Below are 13,691 nucleotides of genomic sequence, written 5' to 3'. Positions count from 1 at the left end.
GTAGTAAAGAATGCATTGATCTTGTTTGATTACAAAAGGCGATGCGTGTGCTCAGTGATAACACTTTCCCTTCTCCCGCGCAAAAGACTCGGCCCACTAAGTGGATGATAGCAGAGCCATGCCAATCAACATCAATCAAATTCCACCCACTGTTGTAAAGATATGCAACTACTCTACTGTGGAGGCGATTACGTGGATTTCGTATTAACCAGAGTGGATATTTGTTCTGTTTAAGCACGTGGCTTGTTATTAACATTTCTTATAATAACAATGTATTACTGTTTTTAGATGGATGATTAATTTGGGTTTAAGGGAAAACTCCATAAGTTATTAATTTATATAAAAATCTCGGGTGCCGTTTAAACCCGCAAATCGGATAAACGGTACACGAATAATCGAAAGTTTACTATATGTAGTAGTTTCTGTCTTGAGTGTCTGTGGGTGGTTGTGTATGAGTGATTGTGAGTTGTATTTGAGTGGTTGTCTAGCAGTAAATGTGATAGTTTGTCTATGAGAGGTTGGTCATGAAAAGTTTATCATGAGTAGTTGCCAGTGAGGGCTTTATGGGGAACGGTAGTTTAGCAGTGAGCGTGCTGCCACCCGAGTTGGATTCCCGCTCACTACCAACACCAGTGACAATTATCTGACATGGTCCTTTGGCCTACTCCTAGGTGGACTTGGCCTCAAATGAGAGCCTGGTACAGTGTGTAAACATCGCTGCTTGGGATACCAAGGTGGCCGGGCGTGGTGCTCGCCACCCACCCCCTCCTGTGCTGTGCCGGCCTTCATACGTACTCACAGCAACTGCGTCAAAAGTCTTTTGAGGCTATAATGGGGAATTTGATCTATGTCTGAGAGAGGGATTCTGTCTGTGTGAGGTTGCCTTTGAGAGATTGCCTATGAGTGGTCATCTCTGCTCCCTGCCGCTCACTGCCGTGTGTCCTGTGTGTCCAGGCTGAACCCCTGGGAGCTCGTCGCCCTGAGTCCTTCCGTGCCTCTCCCCGCACTGCGCGCGTTCTGCTCGCACCACCTCTCTCTCCTCCTCAGCCACGACCCCCGGCTCAAAGGTTCTATGTGCACCGGGCTTCGTGTGGATGTTCACGGCACGCTGCAAGCGGGTTCACCGAGTGACCGCTCACTGTAGTTATAATAATCATCATCGTCGTCGTTTGTAGAGCGCCGTTCGTGCCACAAAGATTAAGGCCACATCACCCAAGTTAAGATGATTAAACAAATATTTACAAAGACAAAAGAATACTCGTAGAATGATTACATTACATAAAGAGAAGGGAAACATTTAATTAAATTGTTAAATAATCAAAAGATGCCAGCGTCAAATCAGAAGGCTACAACAAACAAATAGGTCTTGAGCTTTGATGTTAAATGTAGCCACCTCATTCGGCGTACGTCGATGAGGTCGGTCACGGTTGTGAGTATCGCTTTTTTATGCCTGATAAAAAGCACCGCTAAGACGCTGGTCACCGTTTTGCCACGCCTTTAGAAACGTCTCACAATAAACACAACGCGTCCGCCCATGTTAATTGAGAAATGAATGGAGCTGCGATGGTGTAATGGTCAGCAACATTGGACTTGCAAAAATCCAGAAGTCACCGGTTCAATTCCATCCTTTGGTGCGGGATTTTCTTTAATCCCTCCCACAGTCACGATTGACAGGTTGCGTGCGGTGGGGTCAAGTGTGGGTATGCCCCCACCCCTTCCGAGACGTCTCAGAATGACAATATTTATTAATACTGGAGGCATCCGATGAGCTTGAAGCTCTTTTTCACAGCTATCCAGTAGGGGCGGGTAAGAACGTTACAACAGACAAAACAAAAACACGATAGTAGTACAAAGTACAAGAAAGATAAACAAATTACTGAAAACATATAAATAAAACTAAACCATCCCCATCCTACCAGGCAAAGCCCACTGAGGTATCCACTTATTTTTTAGAAGCGACCTGGCCACAAATAATAGCTCAACAAAGTGGCTTATCATCCATGCATAACAACGTCACGACCGTAGCAACTACCACCCGTAATAAGGCTTGGACATATACATGAAGAACACCATCACAGAGTTCTATGCCTTCCCACCAACTGAAAAAGAAGCCACCTACACCTCCAGCATCAAGATAGGAGAGCTGCATTTCACTGACGTGTACAGTGCCCCTAATTCAAAGTGGCCAAGGCCAGCACTCCCAAGTGCATCAATCCCAGCATACTCTGGGGCTATGCAGTTGTAGATCAGGCCGACGGCAAAGACCTCACCGACTGGATTTCCGCCGATGATCTGCACCTGGTTTTCGATCCCAAGCAGCAAGCAACCTTCCACTCTGCTCGCTGACAATGCGACTACAACCCTGACATTACCACCATCGTTTCCAAAGATCAAAGTGGGTGCACACTTCACACGTCCTGCAAAATACTCCCAAGCTTCCCCAGAAGTCAACATAGGCCCATCAGTCATTGCCCATATTGGCATTGAAATCCTTGTGATTGTGTCAACGATTACCAAGGTGCAACCTGGTCAAAGCCGACTGGGACCACTATAAGGAGACGGTAGACAGTGGAGAGTCGATCTCCCACAATACCAGAATGCTATCACCGTTTATTTGCTTCCTTGCTGCAGCCGCCACGAAGAGCATTCCCGAGGCTTCTGGAAAGAATCCACTTACTCCCCGTGACAAAAGAGACCCAGGACTTGCTCCGACAGTACAACCAATCAGGCAGCCCACAGGTTGGAAAGCCTTTAGACTCAGCCAGGCACCAGCGGTGGATTAATTATTTGAAGGCCTGGACTTCACAAACACAAGCCACCATGCCTGGGCTCTAGTATGATGCCTGAGTGCTGCTAAACCAACAGAATACTGGACTGCAAGAGTCCTGCCAATCTCAATAGCCTCCAATCTAGTGGAGTACACAAAAGGACAGCTCAAAAAAAACATCACGTGAGAGATCCATTGCCAATACACCAGACAATGGCCTCAATTTCTTCGTAATACTCCACCACCATTAGCACAGAGGAAGCGAGGGAGGGTCTGGGTGCAATGAAGAAAGGCAAGGCTGTCAGCCGAGATGCGATCCCCCCCACAATTCCTCCATCACTTAGACACTAGGGGACTCCAATGGCTGGCAAAACTGTACACAAAAACCATGAAAACCGGATGCATCCCAAAAGCATGGCGGGAGGCGATGGTCATTACCATACCTAAACACAGCAAGTCAACCAACTACCCAGGAAGCTATAGACCGATATCACTCATGTGCATGACATTTAAACTCCTGGAATGCATCATCCTCAGAGAATCAGCCCCCTCATTGAGTCGGTGATCCTTGAAAAACAAGTGGGATTCTGGCCTGGATGCAGCTGCTGTGACCAAGTTTTGGCCCTTGCGACACACATCGAGGCTGGATTCCGGAAGAAATCCAAGACCGGCGCAGCCTTTGTTGACTTATCATTGGCCTACGGCACAGTCTGGATTAAGGGCTTGATGTTGAAGCTCGCAAAGACCATTCCCTGCCTCAAAACAATAATCCTGATATAGATGATAATGAGCAATAGGCAACTGCGTGTCTATATGGGCAACAAATAACAGCTCACCCCGGTTCCTCAACAATGGATTGCCACAAGGTTCAGTACTCGCGTCATCGATCTTCAACGTCTACACAAGTGACATGCCACCAACTGGGTCATGCAAATTTGTTTATGCGGATGACCGTGCCCTGGCAACGCAAGCAGCCACTTTCAACAACATCGGATCCACTCTGAACCAAGATCTAACCACCATGGGGGAATATTTCCAGAAATTGAGGCTCAAGCCAAATCCCCACAAAACAACAGTCACAGGATTTAATCTTGACAATAGGCAGCACCAAGCACACTCTGAAAGTGACCTGCGGCAATACTGTGCAACACGACCTCACTCCAACCTATTTCAGAGTGAAGCTAGACCATATGCGAACCTTCCACGACTACCTGAAAAGGTAGCTGTCAAGACCATAACAAGGTCAACCTGGTTCAGAAACTGGCAAGCACAAGCTGGGGAGCCTACGGACATCAATGAGGGCACCTTTTGTGCCCTGTAGCCGAGTACTGTGGTCACGCGCGACTTGTTCATGTCCAAGCTGAACACTGCAATGCGGTGTAATACAGGAACCCTCAAGTCGACCCCAACACTCTGGCTGCCCGTGCTGTCACAAATCTCCCCCCACCACAACACTGCAACCCTCCAGGAAGTTCTACGAATCGAGGAAAACGGTTGTCTTCCAATTAATCAGGACCTCCATAACGTCCCTCGTCATCGCTTGAAGTCACGTAAGCCCTTTTGGACCCATGAGCTTCAACAATCCGAGTTCAACCCCGATGAAGTTTGGAGAGCTGAATGGAGTTCAAAGAAGTTGCAGACAGACACCTTGTGAAAGACCCAACGCAGGTGATCTCTGGGTTTGATTTTCCACGAAGCTCATGGTCAACCCTAAACCACATGCACTGCACAAACCATGGCAGATGCAGATACCTGATGCACAAATGGAAAGTGAAAAACTCTTCAGTCTACGACTGTGGTCATCCAGAACAGACCATTCAACATATAACAACGCAATGCCCGATCCACAAATACGAAGGAGACAATACAGCGATACTCTCCGCTCACTCCTGACGTGGATATCTGGTTTAACCACCTGGACATGAAATTGTAGCTGTTGCTCTGCATCTAAATCACCCATACGAAGGAAGAAGTCAATGCACACTCATCCACACACGGGGGAAACGCACCAATTGCCGAGTGTGTGCATGTGTTTGTGGCTTTGCTGGGTGTGCACATTATCATGACTCTGTGTATGGTTGGTTGACTGTGTGTGCGTGGTTGACTGCGTGCGTGGTTGACTGTATGTGTGTGGTTGGCTGTGTGTGTGCATGGTTGGCTCTGTGTGTGCGTGGTTGACTGTGTATGTGTGTGGTTGACTGTATGGTTGGTTGATGGTGTGTGCGTGGTTGACTGTATGTGTGCGTGGTTAGCTGTGTGTGTGCATGGTTGACTGTATGTGTGCGTGGTTGGCTGTGTGTGTGCATGGTTGGCTCTGTGTGTGCGTGGTTAGCTGTGTGTGTGCATGGTTGACTGTATGTGTGCGTGGTTGGCTGTGTGTGTGCATGGTTGGCTCTGTGTGTGCGTGGTTGACTGTGTATGTGTGTGGTTGACTGTATGGTTGGTTGATGGTGTGTGCGTGGTTGACTGTGTATGTGTGGTTGACTGTATGGTTGGTTGATGGTGTGTGCGTGGTTGGCTGTGTGTGTGCGTGGTTGACTGTATGTGTGTGGTTGGCTGTGTGTATTTCGTGCGCTCTGTGTGCAGTTGCCGACGCTGTGTCTCGGCAGGCAGAGTGGAGCTTTGCAAAGATGCCGCTGTTTCTTTTTGATATTTATAGACAGGTAAGTGTGAACGTTTATTCATCGGTCATTCTTCATTCAACCTCTAACATGCTTTTGCACCGAGCCATCCATACCGCAAATACATATAATTTGCCTCGGTGTGGTTTGGGTTCGATTCCCGTCTCGGGCTACTTTCTATATGGAATTTATATGTTCTCCTCCTGTTCTGCCTGGGTTTCTTCTGGGTTCTCCGATTTCTTCCTGTAACTTAAAAAAAACACATTTTAAACATCCTATGACTGAAAAATGACCTTACAAATTACTTAATTGGCATTACACACAGCAGCAACCTTGCCCCTCTACTGTGAAAGTTTGGTAGGATTCTCCTGAAAATAAGTCTTGAGGCTCAGTGAGGTTTTCAGAATATCAGATTCAGAATATGTATTTATTTCTACTGGAGGAATCTGATGAGCTATAAAGCTCTTTTTCACAGATGTCCAGTAAGGGGTCGGGTCAGAACCTTACGTTTCCTGGATTAAGCGTCGCAATAAGAACTCGTCATCTGTTGACGGAACCGGAAATGGTTTTGGAAGCAGCACCGTGTTGTGAGGACACGGGAGGACCCGGACTGCTGTAGCGATGCATCTCCTTCACGTGTCCTTCACGTGTCCTTCACGTGTCCTTCACGTGTCCTTCACGTGTCCTTCACGTGTCCTTCACGTGTCCACAATAGAGGTTTTTTGGGTTAGATTGCGTCAATATAAATGTGTCGTTAAACCTCTCACTACCTAACACAGCCAAATAGTGAGGTTTGTCACGTAAACAAAACATGGCAATTAATTACTTGTCCAGCGCACCAGTTGTGTGTTAGAGAGTAAACTCACAACATTGACCATTCGAGTACGACGTTTCAACGGTAATTACATCCGGCCTCATCAGGCGACAGCCAGAATTATGGATTAATCCTCCTCCTTCGGTCTTAAACAGAGGGGTAAATGTGATGTCACTGTGAGCCAATCAGACAAAATCCTCCTTCACGTGCGGTTCTATGTGTGGAAGGAAAAAAATAATTTCCCCAGAGAAAACCGAATCGTGTGGAGTACAAACACTCCTCACAAATTGGTCACCAACCCACTTTCTGTACTGCCCTCAATGGCGACTTAGCATCTCTTGTACATGACCTCGGTACAATCCAACAACGCTGTCTCCACGTCACTGGGTTACAGGCATTCATTACCTCCACACCTAGTCTCTCTGTGTGTCTTTGTTCTATGAGCGTGTCTCCCTCGCTGTATGCCAGCAGGTTTTGTCTGTCCTTGTGCGTACGTTTGTCTATAAGTCTGTGTGTGTCAGTCAGTCGGTCTGTCTTGCATGTTTATCATTTCATCATGCCTGTCTGCTTGTCTGCCTGTGTGTCCCTATGTCTTTTGTCCAATCTGTCTACTCGTCTGCATGGCTGTCTCTCGGCCACTACGTGTTTTGGTTATACCTGTCTCTGTCTCTGCCTTTCTGCTTGCCTCTTAATGTGTCTCTTAGCCAGTCTGCGTGTCTCTGCCATGAATATCTCACTATGCTGCGTGCTGTGCTGTGACTTTGGGGAGCGGTAGTGTATTGGTTAGCGCGCTGCGCTACAAACCCGGCGACCTGAGTTTGATTCCCGCCCACGGCCAACACCAGTGATGATTACCTGAACTGGTCATGGGCTGCTCCTAGGTCGACTCGGCCTCGAATGAGTACCTGATGTAGTGTGTAAACATCACCACTGGGGAGACAAAGGCGGTCGGGCGTGGTGCTGGCCACCCACCCCCTCGTGTGCCATTCTGGTCTTCATAGATGCTCGCGAACAGCACTTGCCCCAACAGTCTTTCCAGAATATGGGGGGAGATCTTTGTCTTTGCTCTGACTGTGCTGTGACTCCGCTATAACCGTTGTGCGGCTGCGTGCTGTTCCTGTGCTCCCATAGCTGATGCTGCCGTTCGGTGTGGAGGAGCTGATATCTCAGTTTGAGAGCATCCTGGGCACACAGGAGTTGAACTGGCCGGCCGTGTTGTCCTGCGTCTCCGCACTGCTCGCGTGCTTCCCAAAGGCCCACGTCCTGCTGCAAGGCACGCACACCTCTCTATTTGTTTCTTATTTTCTGTGTACATCTGCGTCTGTGTTTATCTTGTTGTCTGTATGAGTTTGTGTTCATGTCTTGTTGCGTGTGAGTGTGTCTTGTTGTTTGTGTGAGTGTGTGCATGTGTCTTGTGGTGGAAAGCGGGAGTGTAGCGGTGAGCGCGCTGCGCTATGAACCCGGCGACCTGAGTCCGATGCCCGCTCGCGGCTAACACCAGTGACGATTATCTGAACTAGTTCTGGGCCTCCCCAAGGTCGACTCGGCCTCAAATGAGTACCTGATACGGTGTCTAAACATCGCCACTAGGGAGACAAAGGCAGCCTTGAGTGGTGCTGGCCACCCGCCCGCTTGTGTGCCATTCCAGCCTTCATAGGCGCTCGCTAACAGCCTTTGCCGCAACAGACTGTTAAGGCTTTGTCTTTCTCTTTTTGTGTCTTGTTGTCTGTGTCTCTATGGCTGGCTGGCAATTTGTCTTTCTGGACGTTTCTGTAATTATAATTTTATCTGTTTTGTTAGCTGTGTGTGTATCTGCGTGCGTGTTCGTCTTCTTCAGCTGGTAAAACAACCCCCACCTCTGTTCCTGCCGGTTGGTGACGCTGTGGTGGCTGTGAGCAATGCCACGGGGGGGGGGGATATAAATCGTCCATTCCCCTCGTGGTGTTCGCAGTCGCCACAGTGGCCAACGGGGGCTCTGGAAGGGTGTGAGGGGGGGCTGGTGACCCCTCCACATTCAAACTAAATTACCAAAAAAACGTCCAGAAAAGATCACACTAAGCTCGTGCTGGAGGCTTCGGGGGTGGGGGAGAGGCGTCTCTGACATCTCCTGGTCAAACCCCATTTGGTACAGCCAGGAGACTGAACCCTGAACCTCAAAATTCTGGGTCATATCGCCTTCTTGCCCAGCCTGTGTGTTTCTGTGTGTTTTGTAATTGTGTGAGAGACACCTGTACAGGGCACAATGTCAAGCGGGGTTGACTTGTCTGGCTGTGTGTGTATCTTACTGTTCGGTTCTTTTAGCGTCGTTGTCTATGTGTGGCCATATGTTTCGGCCACCTGTCTGGCTTTATCCCTGTGTCTTTTGTCTGTGAGCCTGCGGATTCTCTGTGCACCTCCTGATTGATTTAACCACTGTCGTCATCGCATGCCCCAGCCAGAATAATAAAAAAATAATTCGTGAATTACATTTACCTTCATAGGGAAAAATCTGGGGTGACATTTTGGGAATTGCCCTCCTTCGTAGCACACCCTTCGACGTGTAGCTATGAGGAAGGTTCATTGCCCCAAAGCATCAGCGACTACAGTAGGGGTAGTGGGGGTAGAGAACAAACACGCTGGTCACCCCCACCCTTGACCGAGTGCAGTGCTGGATTATCCTAGTATCAAAAGTAGCATATGCTACGGGACCCGCACTTTCAAGGGCCCCGCGCTAAATGCTTTTGAGCTATCAATTCCGGTTCAGTGACTCTGCACTTGCTCTATTACTATAGTACTATACTGCCTACAGCTTTTATAAATGACTGGGTGTTTCAGGTTAGCGATTTGTCGTATTATCTGGCTGTATAGAAAATGAAAAAATACAATTACTTTACTATGCAAGTAAAAAATTTGTGTTTGAATGTTTACGTGTTTATTTTAAACTAGCCTTTTGCCCGTCCAAGGACGGGTGTATTGCAGTTAATCTGAAACTTGCAAGCGAAAAGCAGACCGCGACGTGATATTCATTGCATCAATTTGTGTGTAATTTGTAAGTTCGCGGTGACAGACTTATTTAATTTTAAGGTTATAATCCCTTGTTCATCATGACGTCCTTTTTACTTCTACGTCTCAACAGTGTTACAGAGATCGCGTGACGTGAGGGTTCTGCCTTTGTAGTGAGGGTTGTAAGTTGACGCTGAGGAGGGAGGAGGAGGCGCCTCGCCCCCCCATGTGGAATCACGTCACCCGCTAATTATTATTAATAGAGGGGGGGTGTTCATTTGGAGGACGTCCCCTGTTCATGATTATTAATGAGGAGGGCTGGTCGATGTGGAGTGACGTCACGCGCGGGACACAGACATTCTTGGCTCATTATAGTAGTAAATTTATAGCCCCTTTATAACATATGCTACTGGCCCCGCACTAGCTTAATCCGGCACTGACCGAGTGGCTCATTCCTGAGCACGATCTGTTACGAGTCTTCGGATGCTTTCAGATCAGGTCACGTATCGTGTTATACGTCCACCATACTGCTCAAGTGTGCCTGGGGGTGAAGGGTCAGTAACCATTGAACCCTACTCTCAATTGCTACCAGAAACAAAGCCAAGACATCTCTTCACTTTACCACACGCCGTGTAGGACTGAGTCTTTGACCTGGAGTGAACCAGTGGTTATGCCGATTAGATGTACTTAATGTCTGATATGTCTGTTCACAATTGCACCCAATAATACAAAAATACTAATAAAAAAGCCATCACTATGCTCGAGTTCTGGATTCGCGAGTTACTAAATGTATACCAATTCCCTATTCGCTACCCGCCAGATTCCAGTATTTAAGAGTTGTACGTAGTGCCTACAGACCACCCATACCGGGGAGGTGCAGGATCTTGTTGCTACATTTGAAACGGTCTGCCGCCAAGATTGGGCACGCCCCCTCTGCTGCCCGCTTCGTCCTCAAGTCTCGCACTCATCTCGCTCAGAACTCGCCAGTGTGCACTTTTACTTTATACGTACTACAAGTCGACTCGTTTATACATTTTGGTATAAACGAGTTGACTGTGAGGTCCATCAAAAAGAACACAAAATGCAATCAGAGAAAGTGTGTTTCAGCAAGCCCTCCCCCAGAGTGCTAAAATGATAACAAACTCTGTGGCGTTGTTATCAAACACCTTTATCTCTCGTTGAGTCATCCTCCTGAATTCATCACTACCATCTCCATCGTCGTCAAATTACCATCATCAAAGGTAATAAAAAAAAACATTGTTCTTTGTAAAGTATTATTTTTTGTGGTAATTATTATTAAACATTAAACATTTACCCCCCCCCCCCCCATGTTCACTCGTACCAGGAACGTTGCCCTTTTTTCCTGTTGACCACGGTTTATGCATTCGAGAGCATTTTCAAGAACATAACCCTCGTGGATAGAGAAGGTTTACTGTATATACTTGGTGGGAGAAAAATATTTCAATCAAAGCGGTAAGCATATAAGCAGACCGTGTACTGTGGGTTATGATTGATATTGCAACTTGTTTATCCAGAAAAGCCTCCACGAGTTTCTCAAGACTGATTCAAGAGGGTCCTGCCAAGTGTGCATTCTTAATTCAGTAATTTCTGGGTAATTTTTCAGCATTGGGATGTTTGGCCAATACCAGTTGGCCAAACACCCTCCCATCGCTAAATGCACGCACATGCGATGGGCGGAAACCAGATAACTCGTAGGAAATCCATACAGAACAGGGGGGGACGTACAGGCACTCAAACTAACACACACCAATACCCGCCATTTGCCACTAAGTGGCGGTGACGTCACCACGGCGCCGGTGCCAGGCCAGGTGCACTTTGAGGCCACGTGAAGTGTCGAAGGCTCGCTGACAGGAGGTCACGGGGCAGATCCAGGTGCCATCGGTTGGCTAACTGAGATGACTGGCAGATGCACCAGTTGTACCCCCTATTGTGCGAACTTGCTGCATTTTAGCTGCCCGGCACTCCGATCGTTGTTGTGAGCATCGCTCCTCTGCCCTCCGTTGTTGTTGGAGGGCCACTGCCTCCAACTGGCCAGTAGCAGTGTCCTTCACACACAACCTCACACATACACACTCACACTCTGGAAAACAGGGGGAAAACATACATACTACTTGCCATGAGGCACTAGTGTTTCCACTGAGTCACCCTACCACCAAATCCGAATGGGTAAATCACTTAACAACTGAATGTCTAATCGTTCTTTCATAGGCCATACAAAAGAAGAAAAGGAATGTGCGGCTTGGCAAAACTGCCTGAAAGTCCTCTTGGGGCGCTCGGTAAGAGAATGATCCCTACTGTAGCCCGTAACTCTGTGCCTACGGCTCCTACCCTGCAGACATGCTGCGGAGGCTGCTGACGCAGGCGTTCTGCAGCTACGAGGTGGAGAGCCTCGTTCTGGCGCTGCTGCTGGCACGCCAGGCAGCGCTGGGTAACGCTGGGGGGTCAGCCAGCTACACGCGGTGGTTCCAGGTGAGTTCCGGGCTGATCCAGCGAATCCGGCGTGCAGTCTGGCGATCGCTGGAAACCCTTTCCGAAGGCTGTAACTTGTCCTGCAATCGGCACCATGTGCGTGACAAACAAAAGGTAGCTATTCTTGATTTCAGTATCAAATATTATGTACAGTACATTATCCACTACATACAAAAACTTAACCAATGAAAATACTGCTCTTGTTAAATTTTCGTGACTAATAACTAATAATAACAGAAAATATACATATTCTTTGGGTCTTTCGGTAAAGTCGCGTAGATAGAATTTTTTTTTTAAATCACGGCGTTTCGATCGCAACACAAGCAATCATCTTCAGGTATCTACGTGACTTTACCGAATGAATTCCTGCAGTCACGAAAGCTTTAAGTCAAGAGAAAATATACAGTGCGATCCGGTGAAAAGTATGTGGAATTCGGGGTTCGCCAGAGCGTCGGAGTAAAGGCTGCATCAGTCTGGCAATCGTCAAACACATGGTTTTTCTAAACCAAGAGCATACGTACAAGTAGGCTCCTCCTTCAAAGTGTAGTGACTGACTCAGAGACACTAAGAGTAGGAGACACTCTGTTTATTAAACGGCCTTAACAGTTCACACTGGGTAACTACGGTTCCCAGTCAGGACAGCTGGTAGACTGCCTGACTGGCTGACTGGCGACGCCGAGACGGTGAAGATGGAGACTGAGGCGAAGACTCCAGCAGCACGACGGGATCCCACTCCACACAACAGCCCCGAGGTCCCCTCCCGGGGCCCCTCTTGCACTGTCAGCGTGGCCTGGCTCCGCCCAGGCCACGCCCCCTTCTGGAACCTACTAGCGGGTTCTTGATGTGCCCCTTCCGTGACCTTTCCCCTACATCCCTCTCTGGTCTATCACGTGACCTGCTGTCAGTCAGGGCTGCTGTAGCTGTAGACCCCCTTCCCTGCCAGCAGCCAGCGCTGTGCTGCTAAGTGACCGATTTCTATGTCACTATGAAAGCAACGCGTTCGATTGCGTTAGCGAGCAATAAACAGACATCACAGAACAATGAATATTACATCACCCCATGCAGAGTCTTCGATATTGGAGTGGTAAGTACAGTGCAGTAAATATGGTAACTTTCTACAGGAGGATATTTGAAAAAAAGAGTTTTATTCAGGCCAATGTCATATCGTAAACAAATTTAAAATACTAAAAAAACATACACAACACCTAAAAACATAATGTTATGCAAGAATATGCAAAAATTAGTTAATTTAAATAATTGTGATTTTCCGGCGTTTTTTTAAATCTGGCGCCCCCTTCCCTCCTAAGCCACTGGATAATACTGGTAAGGAACCACCTGTTTCCACCAGCCCACAGGGGATTATTGTGTCTGTCCCTCGTGCATCCAAAAATGGGTGGGGAGGGGCTGGGTGGGGAGGGTGGGGAGGGAAGGGCTGGGTGGGGAGGGTGGAGCTGGGTGTGGCTGGGTGGGAGGGGTGGGGCTGGGTGGGGAGGCGCTGGTCATGCCTTGGTTCCCTTATAAAACTCAACGTTTAAATTACTCACGCTGGCTTGTGCCCACCCTCACAGTCGGGCATATTTTCGGAATACACCACGCCGCCGTTGACCCTGGCCATTGACCAAGCAACCCAACGTTCCTACCAGCTCTCTCCGCAGGAATGTGATCGATGATCGACTGAAAATTACCAACATACCTCGACTAAGACCTATGCTGTCCATTCCTGATGCTGAGAAGCTGGTTCTTGACTTTTTTTCATATAGGTTGGATTACTGTAATGCCTTGCTTGCTGGCATTTCTAAAAAGGGATTTAAATAGATAAAAAAATATTTAAAAGTCAGCAGCCTGGGTTTTAACCAGATCTAAATTGTATGCCCACATATGATTCCTAGTCTTTTGTCCCTGCACTGGCTCCCTCTGGCCAATCTGCTCTACTTTTATATACCACTGAGAAAACTTAGACCTGCTGATTCTGGTCTACTCATCATTACAAAGACAAGACTGTGGTGGTGGTGTTGAT

At 47.8% G+C, this 13,691-nt stretch overlaps 1 protein-coding gene across 7 annotated transcripts in view; it reads left to right on the top strand.

Moving 5' to 3' along the window:
* Positions 1–13,691, top strand: part of FANCA (FA complementation group A) — a 152,757-nt gene that overhangs the window by 37,232 nt on the left and 101,834 nt on the right. For all 7 annotated transcript variants that reach the window (XM_078865653.1, XM_078865652.1, XM_078865650.1 and 4 more), the window contains 4 exons: positions 955–1,067; positions 5,354–5,430; positions 7,334–7,475; positions 11,541–11,674. In XM_078865653.1, coding sequence (XP_078721779.1) covers positions 955–1,067; positions 5,354–5,430; positions 7,334–7,475; positions 11,541–11,674 — 466 coding nt within the window. The remainder of the gene's footprint in view (positions 1–954; positions 1,068–5,353; positions 5,431–7,333; positions 7,476–11,540; positions 11,675–13,691) is intronic.

The sequence above is a fragment of the Lampetra fluviatilis genome, chromosome 20 (genome assembly GCF_964198595.1).
Source record: "Lampetra fluviatilis chromosome 20, kcLamFluv1.1, whole genome shotgun sequence".
Classification (NCBI taxonomy): Eukaryota; Metazoa; Chordata; class Hyperoartia; order Petromyzontiformes; family Petromyzontidae; genus Lampetra; species Lampetra fluviatilis.
This window is presented reverse-complemented; position numbering and strand designations above follow the sequence as displayed.